General features: G+C 33.8%; 1 protein-coding gene across 8 annotated transcripts in view; it reads right to left on the reverse strand.

Annotated features, from left to right (window-relative positions):
• Nucleotides 1-908: 908 nt before the first annotated feature.
• LOC120348845 (polypeptide N-acetylgalactosaminyltransferase 5-like) overlaps nt 909-19199 on the reverse strand; it is a 65760-nt gene continuing 47469 nt past the window's right edge. For 5 of the 8 annotated variants that reach the window (XM_039427192.1, XM_039427186.1, XM_039427183.1 and 2 more), the window contains exons 9-11: nt 18469-18567; nt 14545-14679; nt 909-5115 (exon numbers count right to left, since the gene is read on the reverse strand). In XM_039427192.1, the coding sequence (XP_039283126.1) occupies nt 4969-5115; nt 14545-14679; nt 18469-18567 (381 nt within the window). In that variant the 3' untranslated portion in view covers nt 909-4968. The remainder of the gene's footprint in view (nt 5116-14544; nt 14680-18468; nt 18568-19199) is intronic. The other 3 variants (XM_039427199.1, XM_039427177.1, XM_039427172.1) reach the window with 1 other exon arrangement.

The following is a 19199-nucleotide window of genomic DNA, read 5'->3' on the forward strand; positions in this document are numbered from 1 at the left end:
CAATAATCGACAGTAATCGGCTTGAGATAACAGTAAAAGTTGCGACATGAACGCCCTACACCATGGGATATCTACTTACGCTATTGTTTCTCTATGCTAATAGTCAGAAAAGAGGAGGTGGATGACAATAGTTTAAAGTTTGTTCGATAGAATAGTAAAAAGGAGTTCCACAAAGTTTTATCACACACTCTATGACCCAATACTTACTAAAAATGGATAAAAAACGTATCTAAATTCCACTCTTGAAACAAATTATACTAAAAAGCGTTAGTAGATACAGTACTAATGATTACTTAAACAAAAATTTAAAACTTTCTAAATAGTACAACAATTTACCAACAATGTACACAAGCTACTGCGTACCTTACAAACTGCATAATATTCATAAAAATGACAAAATGTGATTACTTCATAAAAAATTTGTTGCTAGATCTATAAAGAACTATTACAATATAGCATCTAAATAATTGATAATTGTGTCTTAGATTTTAAACGTTGCCTTGCTATGCACTCACAATCAAATTGAGCTCTCAAAATTACTACGTTTATAATATTACTAAGATTATGTACAAAATCAATATTCTCTATATATATAATATATAAAAACCTCTATACTCTCTTCAAAATGATACCTAAATTGCTTTCTATAGTATAAACTCTCTAAACGAATACAAAACAACAATAAGTTTATTACATACAAAAGATGAATAGATTAAATTAAGTACACAGAAATAAAACTAAATTATGATGATGATGATTATAATAAACATAGTGAACGTCCAATCACATTAATAATGAAGGCACTTCAAAAATATTATTATGAAAAAAATTGGAAATTTGTCCACCCATTTGAAGTCAAATATACTACAGAGAGATCCACTATAATCTGTCAGTATTGGTTAAATGTACAGCATTAATGTTATTTATTAGAAATGCTGTCAGTTTGGAGTCTCACAATAGTAGACGACTTATCCATGAATGAAAAATTAAATCAATCAAAGTTTAAAAATGGCAAAACTATTTTACATCCTAACATTCTATCAAATTCATTGAAATACTTTCTTAATATTCTACTGAATAATGTTATGCATCATGTTGAAAATGATTAGTTCATCAAATATATTTTATGATATTGGATAGGCAAGCATGGATATCTATTCGTTCAATACACTATTTTACAGGGCATCGGAAACGGATGAGATAGAATAAAACTGTATTTATCGTGAAAAAACAATAAATAATATTACATGTCTCACATTATACAAATTCTTAGCCTAATTGGAGTTGTTTTCGTTCATTTTCCTTCAATAATTTTAAAAATTATTTAGTCATCTCATAAGTATTGCACTAAGAATGGTGGAAATACTCCTAAATCAGTGGACTCTTCATAAAATCTCTATCATGTTTATTAATACAACTAGCTTCACATTTTTTAAACTAAAGATAATATAGTTTGAATAACAGGGTTTACAAAATTATGCAAAGATTTCAAAACATGAGGGTGAGTATTTGAAATATTCTCTCATGTGAAAATAAATTTTGCCAGACCTACAAATAAATTTCAATAGATTGATAGATTAGAAACTGGTGTTATATTGCTTTAATACATTAATTTTGGTTTGAATCAGGATGAGATTTCAGGTAGAAGATATTTCATACCTTTCTTCACTTTACAATTAGCTCTAGAGTCACAGGAGCATTAAATTTACAATATTATATCCCCATTTTTATATTTGTTAGGTTTATCAAAATCTGATATTACCTTTACTTATAATATGAAGATACATCACATTTTTGTTCTATTGGAAATTAATTACACTCTCTAAAGTTGAATTATTCAGATTCTTAGAGATTTATAGACAAAACTTTCCAATTAGTAAATTTCTTAGAGACTTGAATTAAATAAACTGGTGCAGGTGTAGAAATCTGGATTAGCAGTATATCTAGTGGGATGTTTATAATTTTAATTTTCTAAAATTGAAAATTAAATTGAGGTCTCCAAGATGACAATTAAGAGATTGATTTTTTATTTAAAAATAAGTAAATAATTTTTTTTGTGTTTGGATACTGATAGCAATTAATGAAACAAGAGCATGAATGTAGCAAGATTCTGAAAATCGGCAGAATAAATGTAGAGGAAGTTAATAATATTGTGTAAAAACAAAACTATATTCTCTATATTTCAATAGATGTGAAGCATTGTTTGTATTCTATAATTTAGTATGCAATTCTATACAGAATAGCTGTGTAGAATTTCCATTCCTCAAAAATATAGAATACTACATATCATAACAAATAGAATTTATAATTATTCAGACTATAGAATAATACATTTATGATATAGAATTTAATTGAATACTTAGCTGCTTCATTCCATTCCACTCTTATTCTAATAATTTATCAGCAGTAAATACGAAATACTTCCGTAATGTGCATTACAATAATCAATTATCACTGTACACAACAATTACACAATTAGTCAAAGATATGTCAAGAATTATAATATAATTAAACTGTACTACAGTAGATTCAAATACTCTAACCATTACTTTCAAATTTGAAATTTTATAGTTATTGTCTAGTATGGAATAACACCATTTTTTGTTGGGGAAGAGACCAGCCCCCACTTATTATATTAATATTCTAAAGGCACCCAAGAATGATTGTTTGATATATATTTTTTTTAATCATAGATTTTGCTTTGACTTGTAGAAGAGCTTCAGACAGGAAACAAATCAAGATTTTAAACTTTATCTTGTTGGAAAAAATATATAGATACTCAAGAGGAGCATATTCTGATGAATATATTCCAACTCTTACTTTAAACGCATTTATATGCATACAGTATATCATTTATATGTATATTCTAATAAGATTCATGACCTTTAATCACTCAGTATAAGTCAAGGTGTGAAACTAACCATTGCTATAGTCGACTCAAAGTCTATATTCCCATAACATAAGCCCAAAATAACCCCTAAGAATATACGCACCATACGATTCAGCCAGCAATGGTTAGCTAGCAAATTTTTATTTAGTATTTTCCTAACGATACGAGACAGAGTTGCTAAAAAACTGTGAATCGTTTGTCAAGAAAATAATAGAAACGTTTCTTCACAAAGCTGGTACAGTAAATGGCACATTATTGGATAGCTGCAAGTATTTGAAGAACATTTTGCAAATAGTTCAAGAAATTGATATAATTTGCCAGTTATAAACTTTATTTTTTATTCATTTGAAAAGTTGACCAAAGAAATCAAATTAGATTTGCTGTTCATTGATTCTTGATGAAAATCTGCCTAAGAGGTTTAACCAACAGAGGTGAAATTTTCAAACTCTCTTAATATACCGGGTGATTCAAGAAGGACTTTACAACTTTGAAAAATCATATGAATCTTATCAAACAAGTCACAGAGCTGGTTTTGGTGTTGTTTTAAAGGAAAACACTACAAGTTTTGACTCGCGTAGTCCGCTAGTGCCTGGTCGCGCCGCACAAGCGCTAGTGGCAGTTACGTCAAAGATCACTGGCTTCACTGGACCCGAGCGTGCTAGCTGTGTGTTTTGGTTTGAAGAATCCAAGTCTGCGACAACAGTTCAACGTAATTTTCGTACCAAGTACACTGAATATCCTCCTAGTAGGCCTACAATTTATGAGTGGCATAATGTTTTGTAGAAACAGGGTGTTCAGTAAAACATACTAAATCCTCAGGGATCGAACGGGATTTTCTTAATGACCGCTTTCCAAATCAGTGGATTGGCCGTAATGCGCCAATTGCATGGCCCCCTCGTTCCCCCAGACCTAACACCGCTGGATTTTTTCTTGTGGGGTTTCATAAAAGATATGGTGTACATACCTCCTTTGCCAGTCACTCTACCTAAACTTAGAGCAAGGATTTGCGCTGCTGTTGAGCAAGTTACACCTGAAATGCTAGTGCGAGTCTGCGAAGAAATCGACTATCGATGGGATGTCTGCAGGATAACCAACGGAAGTCACATAGAACATTTTTAGTTTAAGTTAAAAAAAACTTGAAGTGTTTTCCTTTAAAACAAAACCAAAACCAGCACTGTACCTTGTTTAATAAGATTTATATGCATTTTCAAAGTTGTAAAGTCCTTCTTGAATCACCCGGTATATAATATGCTGATCCTAAGAGCAATGTAATTAAAATTATTAAAACCCATTGGCAGCTGGAATCAATATTTTATGAAATATCATTAACATAATCACGCCAAGAGTCCACAATGGGTGAAAACATTTTTCAATATGATAATTCTATGTTTCTGTGGGACTTCTTCTCTAGAAACCATTCAATTCATTTATTTTATTTGTTCGAATACGTTGATGAAACTAAGAAATGTACTCAAAGTACACAGTCAGTCATTCAATAAAAAAACTATAACAAAAATAAAATACATTAATCATAACAAATTCATTAATTTATTTGAAATTCTAAAACTCCAATAGAAAACAATCAGTTTTTACTGGCCGTGTCAAATACACAAAAAATCGGATTTCAGAAATCCATCTTTCATATGTTTTATTGTTTTAGAAACAAAAGTTTACTCTGACAATGTCGTCAGTGATAAGAAAACAGGTCAAATTCTCAAAATAATAATTATCATCGTAAAAAATGTCAAACATATAATATAAAAATGCAATATTTTTGTTCGGAATCTCTCTATGATCAAAAGGAATCGTATAACTCGTCAATTAATTCATTTTAAAACTAGAATGTATAAAGTGCATCGATTTAAACAAAAAATCTTCGATACTCTCGATTCCACTTCAATAATCGATACCGAATTCGATACTATCGATTCCACTTCGATAGTCGTTGACCAACTTCTATACTCGATACCGAATTCGATACTCGATATCATCTTCGATACTCGACAGTCTTCTTCAAATCAAAGCAACAGCTGATATAGCCAATAATTTTCGAAACTAGACAAGATTTGTGGGTAATTTCAACTAGCCTGCCACTTGAACTTGCTCTTCATGACCCACTCCTGGCCGAGACTCTGGTCGCACCGTCGCAGCAGTGGTGTGGAGGGGTCCTTGACGTCCGGCTTCTGTAGACACTGGTCGGTGTTAACGTGCCTTATTGTCTGGTCCTGCAAACAATATAAAATAATATTCAGTTTCAATCATTTGTTCTCAACGTGCCATATTGTTTGGCACCTATTAGAAAAAAGTGCATGGTTTCACAAAAGCCTCATAAATTTGAATCATGGTTAAATTTAAGCAGCTTTAAATTCAATTTCAATTCAATTCAATTTATTCATTCACACACACACATAAAATACATCAATATGAAATAAAAATTAATTACAACAATAAAAAACATTACAGTATAAAATAAATAGCCTAACATAAATATGAGAACACATTACAATATTAAAGGCAAATTATACATGTTATGTGGTGAAGAAGGGTAGAGGATCAAAAGTTCTTCCAACTATGGCTATCCATGTCATAGGAAGGCTTTGAGCCACAAATGGCGACCATGTGCTCTCCTAAAATTTAAAAATTGTAGATATATGTTATTTGTTGCAACACGTGCTCTGAACATATTGTATTTAGGAATATGAACGCTCGAAGAGCTAGAATAATAAGAAGAACCGTTTCTCAAAACTATTGAGAATGCATTTGAATAGCTTACCTAGCCAGATGACTGGGGTTATTATTCTTTTCAAAGTAGTTTGAGACAAAATCATTCTTTCATAGAAATTTGCTAACAGCATTCCTAACGTCAGTCACAGACACGTTTACAATAGAAACCACATGGCCCACTGTGCTTTGTGTCAACCCTTGTATATATCTATAGCATAAGTTGATGGCAGGTGAATGAAGATTGTGAATAGCGATATAGATATATAGTTAGGAGAGAAGTAAATATAGATATGTAATTTTCAATGTAACCACGTGGTCAGCATATGCTACAATTTTACCACGTGGTCAGCACATGGATATTATTGAAGCAATTATTTGATGATCAGTTATTTGAATGGTGATCACATAAAACGATGAATATGATATATGAGTAAATGTATTTATAAATTAGGGCATGAAGTAGATTAGGCTATATGTATAAAGTATTCAACAAATAATGTTGTACAATAAATTATAATTCAATAATTATTATAAGCTAATTAAGTTAGTTGAATCCGAATTCATAGGCTAAGGACAAATTTGTAAATAGAATAAATTAGGTATATTTGATTGAAACAAGTTGACAATGAGTATAAGAAACCTGCTTAATTAAGTAGTAATTGATTGGTATCTTATTAATTTGATTTATTCAACTCGATTGTAATGATTACTGTATGACATTGTATTTTGTTCATTTCATGTATTTATTATTGAAGTATTTGCTATATTAGATTTATAAGATTGATTAGCCTACTGTATTAATCAAATCAATGCATTCAATTGTCAGTATCCAAACTTCAGAGTTTAAATATTGATAAAATATATGATATCATTTGTTTTAATAATGAAGGGGAGCCATAGTTTAAAATGATTTAACATAATAAACATTATAGTGAATTCAAATTGATATTTGAATCCATTTTGTAAGCAGAATATTAGCTGATGAGTTTGAGGGTAGGCGGAGCTAGAGGGCGAAGGGTGATGAGGGGTGGAAAATCGTGGTTCTAGTATATAAACAGGCAGACCATGCCTTGCAAGTTAGTGGCATTTGAGTGGCAGTTAGTTGCAGAGTTGCAGTGAGTTGCTGTTAGTTTCTTGGATTTTGGAGAGTGTTCAGTGTAGGAGTGAGTTTTTGGTCTCAGACTTCAATTATCCTATAGGGAATTGACTGAGCCAGGTAAAGATTGTATTTAGAATTTTCAATTTTTCTCATTTAAAATCCACACCACCCCACCCTAAAAAGCCCAAATAACTATATCAAATTACATAGCATCAAAGTAAACAGCAAATTTAATTATTTAGCTCTTCTAAATACAAATCTGTGAATACAGTTTTAATTAACTTCTTGAAGCTTACAGTTGAAATTTTCTTCTAAGCACAAATAATAGTTTTTAAAGCAAGGCTCCCCTAATCATATTCATTCATTAAAATTTATCAATTCTCTTATTTTTGACTATAATCATATTTTTACTAGAGTTGTTCAATACTTTGATTTTATATCTTATTTTTCAAGTAACCTGTTAAAATAGGAACTGTTTGTTAAAATTTGTTAAAATTTGTTAAAACTTGAACTGTTGTACTTTCAAAAACTTAATCATCTTGTATTTATATCTAATCATTACTATATTTTTGATCAATTTTTTATAAATTCATATAAATTTAAAGTTCAATAATAAATTCATAATTAACCTTTGTTTTGCCTTTCACTTTATACATTCCCTTACACACGACCCTGATCTATCTATCTTTATCTTTTTCTTCAATACTATTATTAGTTCAGTGAGTGAAATATAAGTATCCACACAGTGAGTGAAGTTACAGTAAAGTAATTAATTTTATCAATTCAAATCAATTCAATTTTATTAGTTTAATTTTATCAATTCATAGTAATTGATTGGCGCCGGGCAAAATACCGTATAGAGTGAGGGAGTTCGAAACCCACTCTAAACAAAGACCGACAGTGGGAAAGAGTTCAAAATGTCGCCGCAACTAGGGCCAGATTCTAAGTTAATCTGCTGAAGTGTATCAAGTGAAAGTGCATAATAGTGAATTGGTATATATAATCACCTCCATTCGTGTGAAATTCTTATTGAGTGTGCTACAGAATTGTGATAATTATTATTATTAGTATTGCCAGGTAGGAAAGTTATCTGTTTAAATTCTTCAAATTCTCAGTGTTTAACCTATTCACTTAATTACTTTATATATCAATTTTTAAATTCATATTTGGTGCGCTAAATCATATGTAGATTTTTATATAGGTTATAGGAAAGTTGATATTATTCATTCTCATTCAATATTACTTTGGGGTAGCTTTATTTCAAAAGAGTGTTATTTGGGTTTAATCAATCATTCATTATATTATTTTTGTGAATATAGTTTTGGGTTATATTAGTAGAATAGGGTATAGAAATAGAGAACAGGAAGCCCTGAGTATAGTATCATTTATATCTTTTGTATATTATTTTATCCAGTCAAGCATCATAGAAAGTTAAATTTTAATTATTTATTTGAGGGTGTAGTTCATTGAACATTATTTCATTTTTCTGTATAAACATTATTTGGGTCATGTATGCGCTTTGTGATAGGTAAGATCAGTAATAGGATCGAAGTATAGGTTACCTATGTCAGGATATTTTCTTAGAAATAGGGTTGTAAACACACTTCAATCAGACACAATGGCAACAAATGAGAGCAGCACAACAAATTTCGAAACCAGTGAGGGCAGCACAGACAACACCATTGAGAGTCAGGAGCAATATTCACCGGAGATGTTACCGAATTCTGACATGGTAAATCAACCTGGTGACTCTCATGACGACCAAGAGCAAATTCCGAGTGGAAAAAGGAGTAAAGTAGGACTATCAGGGAACGAAATGGACAAGATCTTCAACTTATTAGCAAGTATGAGGGAAGATATGGGTGCCAGTTTCGAAGAAAGCCGGACAGGGATAAGTAAGCAATTCGAAGAAAACAGGACAGAAATTAGTAAGAAATTGGAAGAAAACAGTAAGAAATTGGAAGAGAATAAGAAAGAAATGAACGAAAAGTTAGAAAAGTTAAGTAGCAATGTTGAACAGCTGGAGAGAAGATTTGAGAAGAAAATGGAGGAAAAAACTAAGGAGATTTGTGGTGAGATAGCAATGCAAATAACAGCAGTTGAGAAAAACGTCGAAAGAATAGATAAGAGACTTTCAACAGAGATCGCATCGGTGAGAAAGGAGCTATCAGAGAAATCAGGTGGAAGGGATAATGCAGCCTTTAAAAGATTTGAGGAGCAGCTCGCGGAATTTCACAGAGAGAAGGAGAGGATGAAAACGGAATTCGAGAAGGCCAGGACACAACCGATTATCGTCAACACCAGCTGTAGGGGATTGGATGAAGTGCCAAAATTTGAGAAATATCTGGAGAATCCTATGCAATTTTTGATTAAGTTGAAAGAGTATTTGCGGCGTAGTGGGAAAAGTAACTGGAGTGAGCAATCAAGCATCATTGAAAAGTCATTTGATAGTCAACACTCAGCATGGTGGATGATTATTCAGGCTAGCATTGACTCTTTAGAACAATTTGAGGAGCGTTTCACTAATAAATTCTGGAGCCAACTCATTCAGGATTCAGTGCGAGAGAGATTGAGAACCGGAAAATTTATTAGAGGGAGGAAGTTAAACGCAAGTGAGTACTTCATAAAGCAGATGCTCATTGCAAGGAATTTGACACCGGCACTCTCGGATGAAGAAATCATAATAAAACTAGTCAAACACTATGGAACTGGACTAGAAACAGCTAGATTCAATAGGAATGTTAAGACAGTGCCCGAGATGGAAAAACTATTGGAAGAATGGAGCTTGCAGAATATCGATGTTGAGAAAAATGAATTAAGGGAGAAGCAAGAACAAAAAGAGAAAATGTATGGGTACAAAGAGAAGAGAGAAAAAGTCCGCAAATGAAAAGAAGAGAGCAGGAGATTGGTAACGGACAGCAGCGTCGGGACAGCAATCTGACTTTCAACGGCCATAAGGGAAGAGAAGGATTCATTCGAGATGGAAAATGGAATAGCGACCAGAATGCTAATTGGCAGAACACCAATTCGTCAACAAATGTGAATTGGAGGAGGAGAGACGTGAATCAGCCACAGCCACGCAGTCAGCAGAGTCCAACAGGAGAGAAAGGAGAAAAACGGTATCATAAACACGAAAATGCTATGGAGGAGTTTCATGAAGGAAAACAGAGTCAACAGTTTGAAGAAAGGAATCCACAAATGAAGAGAAGACGATATGGTAATGATAATTTCGGATCAAGGGGAGCAATCAATCATGATAACTACTTGCAGAGAAGTAATGCTGATGACAATGGAAACACCTTTGAACGGAATACAAACTGGAATAGAGGAGAACGGAATGACTACCAAGGAAGAAGATCGTTTTCAGATAATAATTGGAGGAGAGATGAACAACGAGATGAAAAATATGAAACGATGTACCGTGATAATCCCTAGAACTAATTATTACATTGAGTAATTTTCAAATTGAGAAAGAATGTAAATAATATATAATAAGTGCATTAGTGTGAATAGATAGTATTAAAGAAATCATAATAATAGAAAATGGACAGTAGCTTGTGAACAATCAACAAACAATGAAGCGGAAGGGCAAAGATGACTCACAAGAAGGACAAAATGAAAGTGTAAGGGCTAGAGTAGAAAGAGAAAGTGGTAACACCTGCGAGATGAGCGAGAGACATGAGAAGGAGTGAGATGGAGAATGTATTGTTCACGGAGTAAACAAGCCAGTAAGCATTGTGCGGAATTCACACAAGGGGTGGATTGAGTAGCCTTATTGTGTGAAGGATGCACTATGCTGAAAAACTCAACTGTAAATATTTATAGCTTATAGTATTAATTGTACAGTACAAGATGATAAGGAAAGATAGAAACAAAGGAGACGGAAGATGAATGGAGCAGCTGACTAAGTTGACATCATCAGCTTACGAGAGTCACTAGGCTAACGGCCAGTCAGAATTCCACGTAACATGCAGCATCCAATGATCTGGTTGTACAGCGATGGAGAACTACAGTGATCTTCAATCTTCTAGACCGTCCATATGAACTCATGTTGTGGTGTCTGAAGTGTGAGAACAATAATTACATTACGTAGTTTACTCTTAATAACCATCCTTTTAGTGTTAATATCGCAAAGACTAAACTCATGTTTCATTTAGTATTTGCTCTTGAGAGGGGGGTTTTGAGCCACAAATGGCGACCATGTGCTCTCCTAAAATTTAAAAATTGTAGATATATGTTATTTGTTGCAACACGTGCTCTGAACATATTGTATTTAGGAATATGAACGCTCGAAGAGCTAGAATAATAAGAAGAACCGTTTCTCAAAACTATTGAGAATGCATTTGAATAGCTTACCTAGCCAGATGACTGGGGTTATTATTCTTTTCAAAGTAGTTTGAGACAAAATCATTCTTTCATAGAAATTTGCTAACAGCATTCCTAACGTCAGTCACAGACACGTTTACAATAGAAACCACATGGCCCACTGTGCTTTGTGTCAACCCTTGTATATATCTATAGCATAAGTTGATGGCAGGTGAATGAAGATTGTGAATAGCGATATAGATATATAGTTAGGAGAGAAGTAAATATAGATATGTAATTTTCAATGTAACCACGTGGTCAGCATATGCTACAATTTTACCACGTGGTCAGCACATGGATATTATTGAAGCAATTATTTGATGATCAGTTATTTGAATGGTGATCACATAAAACAATGAATATGATATATGAGTAATGTATTTATAAATTAGGGCGTGAAGTAGATTAGGCTATATGTATAAAGTATTCAACAGCTTTTGATCCTTGGAATTTTTGGAAAGGATTGGGAAAGGGATGTGATAGAGCACAAGTAGGGGAAGTGAGCGCACTAATCAGAGAAGTTCTCTGTTAACTTATTTTAGTTCTCAAAGGTAGAATATGTAGTTAATTTTGATCCAAGCATTGATATCTGTTTTTACTTTTTTTGTTATCTTAGCACAGCTATAATTTGTTCAGGAATTTTATTTATAATTTTAGTGCTTAAATATATGAGTTGTCTTCTAATATTTTCAATGTTAGTATGATAGATTAGGTAAATTGTATGTAAAAAGAAAAAAAACCCTCAGAAATGTTGACAACTTGAAGCTTTATGAATCCTGTAAAAACTCTTTCAGAAGACATAGAATTCTAACAGTTCCTGCATTGTACTTCCTCGAAATTGCAACTATGACAAAGAAGAACAAGAAGATATTGAGAGAGAGAGAGTCATATCCATCATAGTTACAATACTAGAAACCAAATAGTTCATCTTCAGTACCCTCAACACAGAACAGCAAGCTTAGAGAAAGGGCCACATTATAGCGGACTAAGAGCTTATAACTCTCTTCCTACTGAAATAAAATGTATTGAGAGCTCAGAAAGGTTTAAGAATGCAATAAAAGCTAAATTGATTGATACATCTTCGTACAGTTTAGAGGAAAGCTTAAACTGTTGGCGCGTGTAAGGTTTTTTGCAAGCATATTTTCAACTCCCTTGTATGTTCTGATTTTCTTCTCTTTTTTCTCTTTTATATAATTTTTTTGAGTACTGTACTCAATATTTTTGACGTGTCATATACTACCAAGCATTGCTTGATTTTTGTAGTGTTATATGACGAAAATTCAACTAAACTAATTCCACGATAACCAATCAGAGAAGGTTTTTCTGACGCCACATAACATGTTGGCCCATTGAGCTAAGCCAGCCTGGTAACCCAACATAGGCCAGTGAAGGCCAACGCTGGCAAACCACCCACACTGGCCCTGGTCGACATTGGGCCAACATATAGATGCGGCATACGAACGATTCAATCTGATCGGCATTTAATTGGGATTAAAAGTTAACAACAGACCGGATTTTATGCAACCGGATGAACATATTATTGATTCTCAAACGCTCTACAGTTGTGTTTCAATAATTCGATACGTTCTTATAACAGTTGAATATCTAATGAATTTATAGGTCATCTACTCTATAGGGAGGTCCACGTTATAATGACAGTGGAGAAAGATAGGAAAACAACGTTGCCGATCCTCTGTGTTGTCAATGCCTTCTAGACGGTAGCTGATACAGATTTATTGATGCAATATTAACTGTTCATTCTCGTTTAAAATAATCAATTATATTTTATTAAGCAATAAATTATATTTTTCAATAATTTCATAACGAGTGTTTTGTGAATCAATTATTATTTCTACATTTTTAAAAGACGATCTGGCAACAGAGCAAAGCGAGAAAAAGATAGCGCTATCCGCTTTGTTGAATAATAGACAAGGATAGCAATACCATTGCCAATCAAACACTGCCATTATTACGTGGACCTCACTATAGCAATTTTTACGGTCAGCTGTTGCTAGAATTCAAACCACAGCTGTTTTTAGTTTGTTTACCACAGTTTAGTTTGATGGTTGTTCGTGATAGTGTGTTCATTGTTAGTCGATAAACAATGAATATATTGTTAACAACCTTAGACCAGTTATAGAATAGACTCGGCCCATTGTATATTCATACTGAAAGACGATGAAGCCAACATCTACTGCCATATCACCATATCGTGACGTCAGCATCGGATAGAAAACTTCTGTAGAGTTTGTTTACATTGTTTTCTATTTCTATTTCAGCTGGAGTTTACCATTTTCATGAATAATAATTTACTTCCATCTGAAATAGACTCAATCAGCTATGGAAAACAATGTAAACAAACTCTGCAGAAAAGTTTTCTATCCGATGCTGACGTCACGATATGGTGATTATGGCAGTAAATGTTGGCTTCAGAGGCTAGACTTCCCAGCGTGTCTATTCTATAACTGGTCCAAGTTAACAACAGAACAGCGTGTACCAACGTGTCAACTTATTTATGGGCCATTCTGTATAATTCCCACAAGTTCTAATTGGACCCAGCCACTACCTCCGTAAACAAAGCCATAGTGCATTCTGGTGACGTCAGCACAGGTAGGGCTACTCATCACCTCCTACACCAATAAAAACACTAGCTGATTGACCGAGCGAAATGAGGTCTAAGATTCAATTCGACGGTTTGGCATTTCTCTTAATGTTTAAATGTTTATATGTTGCGCATCTACGGCGAAACGCGGTAATAGATTTTCAAGAAATTTGACAGGTATGTTCCTTTTTAAATTGCGCGTCGACGTATATACAAGGTTTTTGGAAATTTTGCATTTCAAGGATAATATAAAAGGAAAAAGGAGCCTCCTTCATACGCCAATATTAGAGTAAAAATCGACTATAGAATTATTCATCATAAATCAGCTGACAAGTAGTTCTGTGAACAGTAGACCTCACGCAGTATTCTCATCCACAAGTACCTGATTGGAACTATAGACCTTATGGAAATACAGCAATAGACTGGCTTTTCCACAAATCTGTGTAATCACTTGTCAGCTGATTTATGATGAATAATTCTATAGTCTGATTTTTACTCTAATATTGGCGTATGGAGGAGGCTCCTTTTTCCTTTTATATTATCCTGAAATGCAAAATTTCCAAAAACCTTGTATATACGTCGACGCGCAATTAAAAAAGGAACATACCTGTCAAATTTCATGAAAATCTATTACCGCGTTTCGCCGTAGATGCGCAACATATGAACATTTAAACATTAAGAGAAATGCCAAACCGTCGACTTGAATCTTAGACCTCACTTTGCTCGGTCAACTAGTTTACGGAGGTAGTAACTCAGCCCGGCCGAGCGAATATGAATAATCCCATCACAACTAATAGAATTTATATTTTCAATGTTCTGTGAGAATTCAGCTTTAGCTATATTGAAAATATTTATATTTAATACCTTTTCGTTGTAGACCCAGTTCTGGTTGCCCTGCATGCCGTGACATCGCACCAGCTTGATGGGTCCATCCGGGCTAGCTGCATCCAAACAGTTGTCGTCAGACATTATCTGCTGTCGCTTTGTGTACGCAAACACCTACAAACACAACACACATTATCATTATTAATCCATTCAATGAAGACAAAAAATAGGGGTTTGCGCAACAAATTAGGGGAAAGCTGAATATGTGCTAGTTTATATGTAAGTATACATAGTAAGTAGCCTGGAATCTAAAGCTCAACTCACACAACCTCGACTCAAATCGTCGACTCCGAGGATACTCCAGTCTTTCGACCTTACGACTTTCTTGCTCATTGTCACTACTTCAGTTCCATGCTACTCCATTTTCTAACCTTATTTTATTGAAAATATAACATGTAATTCGTCACTACTTTTACAAATTTTATAATAATTATTATGAATATATTGTCTCATCTAATTCTTATTATTGTTTTATCTAAAATGATAAAACCTCACTTTCATAAAATATGACCTCACTTTCATTCAAAATGCATGGTACAACTTAAGTCTCGACCAACAAGTCGAATCGACGCTCGACTCAGTTTTACAGTCGTGAGGTCTCGGAGACTAGAGTCGACTGGTCTGAGTGTCGCCATTTGAAAACACATGCTGCGTCGACAAGAGACTAGAGTCGCAGTCTCTTCTCGACTTGAGTCGCGTAAGTGTGAGTTGAGCCAAAGAGTCCCCATCGTTACACCGCTCAGGGAAACTATAATTAAATGTGTTTTTTCTCTGCTCTCAGTGCGATTCACCTCGGAAGCCCCTCATGATAGACAATTAAATTTGTTCCCAAATTGTGAACCAGGATTTTTCTCTTCACGTCATTAAATTAAGAATAAATAGTTTTGGAATTAGGTAAGTTTAAAGAGTTCAATAAATTTATCCTCTCTCCACAGTTCAAGCAATTTTTCAATCGAACGGAGCGGATGAAGACAAATTTGAAAGTACAGGGCTTATAGAGGATCAAAATCTCTACAATTCTATACCAATTACTTGTTTTTTCTTGCATAATTCTCAAGTTTGTGGCTTGAACTCAGGAGAGAGGATACATTTCTTGAAAACTTTGGCTTCTTTAAACTAACCTAATAATTTTGAACTAATTTCAAAACTATTTATTCTTGATTTAATCTAATGCACGTGAAGGGAAAAATCAAATTCTAGTTCACAATTTGAGACCAAATTAAATTCTCTATCATCAGGGGCTTCCGAGGTGGATCGCATTGATAACATAAAGCACATATAATAATTGTTTTCCTGAAATCACCTGTTGGAGGTAATATAAGTTACGCTATTGTTTCTCTCTGGTATTACTCAAATGGGCATCTACTCCAAAACAATAACTGATATGTGTTTGGTCAGATAAGTTTGGAACTTAAATTTATCCCCTACCCTCGTCGGGGATTTAAAATAGTGCTGTTTCAAGTTCTGGACGATTTTTGATCAATCCTTGACTGGGAAAGAAGCGAGAATCTAATTCAAGTCCTGCACTTATAAAGTCCTTTTGTAAGCAATATGTGGAACGGCGGGAGAAGCCTCCACCAAATATGTAAGCACGATGTGCCTTCACCAATTATGTGAGGGGAATACTATTATAACAAAAGGGAACAGAATAACTAGAATTTTAATGAGTTTTTTACATATATATACATTTAAACAAAACAAGATTTATTTTATTATAAAAACATTATTGTTATGAATTCTGTGTCCGGCGTCAGAAAGTCAAGGTTGAAGAACATCTCAGTTCAGAGGAAACGATGAAGTTTGGGATTCCCCAAGGAACAGTTCTTGGGCCAATTCTGTATTTGGCATATGCAAATGAGCTTTTGCTGATGATACGTGTATACTATTTGAAGGAAACGCCTGGGAGGAAGTTTTTAATCTGGCACAGGAAGAATTGATGAAAGTCGATAAATGGTTGAGAGAAAATTTACTTACAGTAAATGCAACAAAAACGAAATTTTTAGCCTTTTCTCGGACAGAACGGACGAGACCACCGGATTCTTCAATAATCCTGCATCACTGTGGAAGCACCAACAACCCGTGTGATTGCCCTTCAATTCAACAAGTCAATGAGATAAAATATTTAGGAACAATAGTGGACAACAAATTCAAATGGGACAAGCACATTAATCAATCAATTACCCGGATCAGGAAGCTTCTCTACAAATTCTATCAACTCCGTAAAATCCTCAACTATGAGACATTAAAAACTGTTTATTTTTCTTTAGTGCAATCAATTTTAAGATACGTCATAATTTATTATCTGGGGAGCTACGAATGTTATACATGTTGAACCTCTCTATAAACTTCAAAAACGAATACTATAAATAATAGGCTTCAAGGAGAATCAATTCCCCACGAACATTCTTTTCAAAGACAGTAAAGTACTGAGTGTAAGACAACTCTACATCCAGGCTATCATCACGCGAATGAGGAGAAACAACGAACACATAAGACTGGAAGATCATAACCATCAAACAAGGCAGAGAAACACGAATTTAATAGTACCGAGCATGAACACTACATTTGGGCAAAGAAACTACATATATTTGGGACCAAAAATTTACAATTCAATACCAGATTACATTAGGGAAGAATTCAATAGACACAGGTTCAAGAAAAGTTTATTTTCCTGATTGGTTGATATTGGAGATGAAAATTTAGTTCGACTGTAAATATTGAAACTATTTATTCTTCATTCTTTTCTTTACTGTTTTTCATTTTTCTAAAAATTAACTTCTTTCTTATTATTATCTTTAATAGAACATTAGTCTAATATTTATCTACTAAGTTCATAATTTTGTTTGTATTTAAAATTTTTACTAATTTTATTATAAAAAACTTTAATCCCATATCAGTGAATGAAGTTTGTAAATAGTAACTATAACAAGCAATAAGCAACTAATTACTTATACCCCAACACATATAATTTATAGTGGGGTGTATATTTAAAAAAAGAAAGAAAAAAAATGAATTAATGGGGAAAACACTCGCTTGCTGCTAATGATTCAGTAGTCACCTACCTTTTTGAAATGGCTTCCCCCTTTTGACATCCACTGGTTTAATCGCGACTTTAGTATTTTAAAAGAACAAAAATTAACTGAACCAAGAATAGGCTCAGAGCCCGTCTCCCTTAACATACAATTATTTTTAAACTGCCCGATCTGTGACAGAATAACTGTATTATAAAACGAAACGAAATCTAGCCTTTTTCACTGGATCAGCCTGACTTAACTCACAGTCCTAACAAACGAGCTCTCCGACCAAAAGTTAAATTTTGGGTATTAAATATAAACTCAGTCAATGCCAAACATGAAAGCCATTTCAAGTACATATTTTTATCTGTCGCACAAGCGGCACGTTTGTTATTAGAAACAAAAGAGAAGCTACGTTAATTTTGACAACAAATGAAATAAACAATCTTTCTGTCGATGACAAAGATTGTTCAAAGACAGAAACACTGTTCATTGAACTTTTTTAATTTAAAGCTCTAAAATCCTGATCAATATAAGATAATATATGTCCCATATGACCAGGTGACACTTTACTCAGAAAAAGAAATTATGAACTCCACAGTCAAAAATAATCTTTAAACTCCAGAGTCTAGTTAAGTCCTGGTCTGCGTCAATGCCCTGACTCAGAAAGCCAATTTATTATTCTCTGAATCCAGAATTTAAAGCCGGTTAAAGTGTAGAACTTAGCTGAATCCCGAGCTCGGAAACCGCCCTTGTATTTCTTGATTGCTAATCTCTCTCTGGCTATAATTTTGGCTCATAAATAGTCCAAATATTTAGGCTATGTTCAATTTATATGCAGACCAGATAATTAATCTTGAAAGCCATTACAATTAAAATAATTACTGACCTGATTTCCGCCCAAACCGTGGCAATAACTCATGCCCACCTGCTCCCCGCTCTTCCTACCCAGGGTATCCAAGCAGTTCTTCGTTTCTGCATTCTTAACCTGCATTTACAAATAATATATTTATTAGAATACATACAAACACATTACTTTTCGGGTTTGATCGAACAGCTGATCAATCTCAGTTTAAACTGAGATGGTGCATACGTCAAGAACCGAAAAAAATAGTGCCATTGAAACACATTGTGACTTGCATGTAGCTGCTCACACTGAACGCAACCAGCAAATGCACGCTTTCAGTGTGAGTGCTCCTTTCACTCTTTCCACATTTTGTTTTTCATCTGCACGCTTGGTCATGCATAACCAAGCTTGCACTTGCACTTATACGTATTCAATGTGATCACGTAATGCGCATGTGCAGGTAACGTTTCCATTCAATCAGTTCTTTAAATGTAACGTTCTTTGTGACGACGATTACTGAGCACTACTACACCCTTTTGAATAGTTTGAATGCTTTACACATAACCTCTCTAGAAATAGTTTATTTTATCTATGAGTGTATAAAGAAATTGTTAACAATAAGACAGATAAGGGATTGAGTTGTAGCAGTGGTAGCGGACGGTTGTGTTTTGGAGCAGCTCAGATAAGATAACCTGTTCCATTCATTTCTTGCTTTTCAGAATTAACGTAGATTTTCGTTTCATAACTATTACAGTAACATAATATCTCAGTTT

Source organism: Nilaparvata lugens, chromosome 1 (genome assembly GCF_014356525.2).
Source record: "Nilaparvata lugens isolate BPH chromosome 1, ASM1435652v1, whole genome shotgun sequence".
NCBI classification, from domain to species: domain Eukaryota; kingdom Metazoa; phylum Arthropoda; class Insecta; order Hemiptera; family Delphacidae; genus Nilaparvata; species Nilaparvata lugens.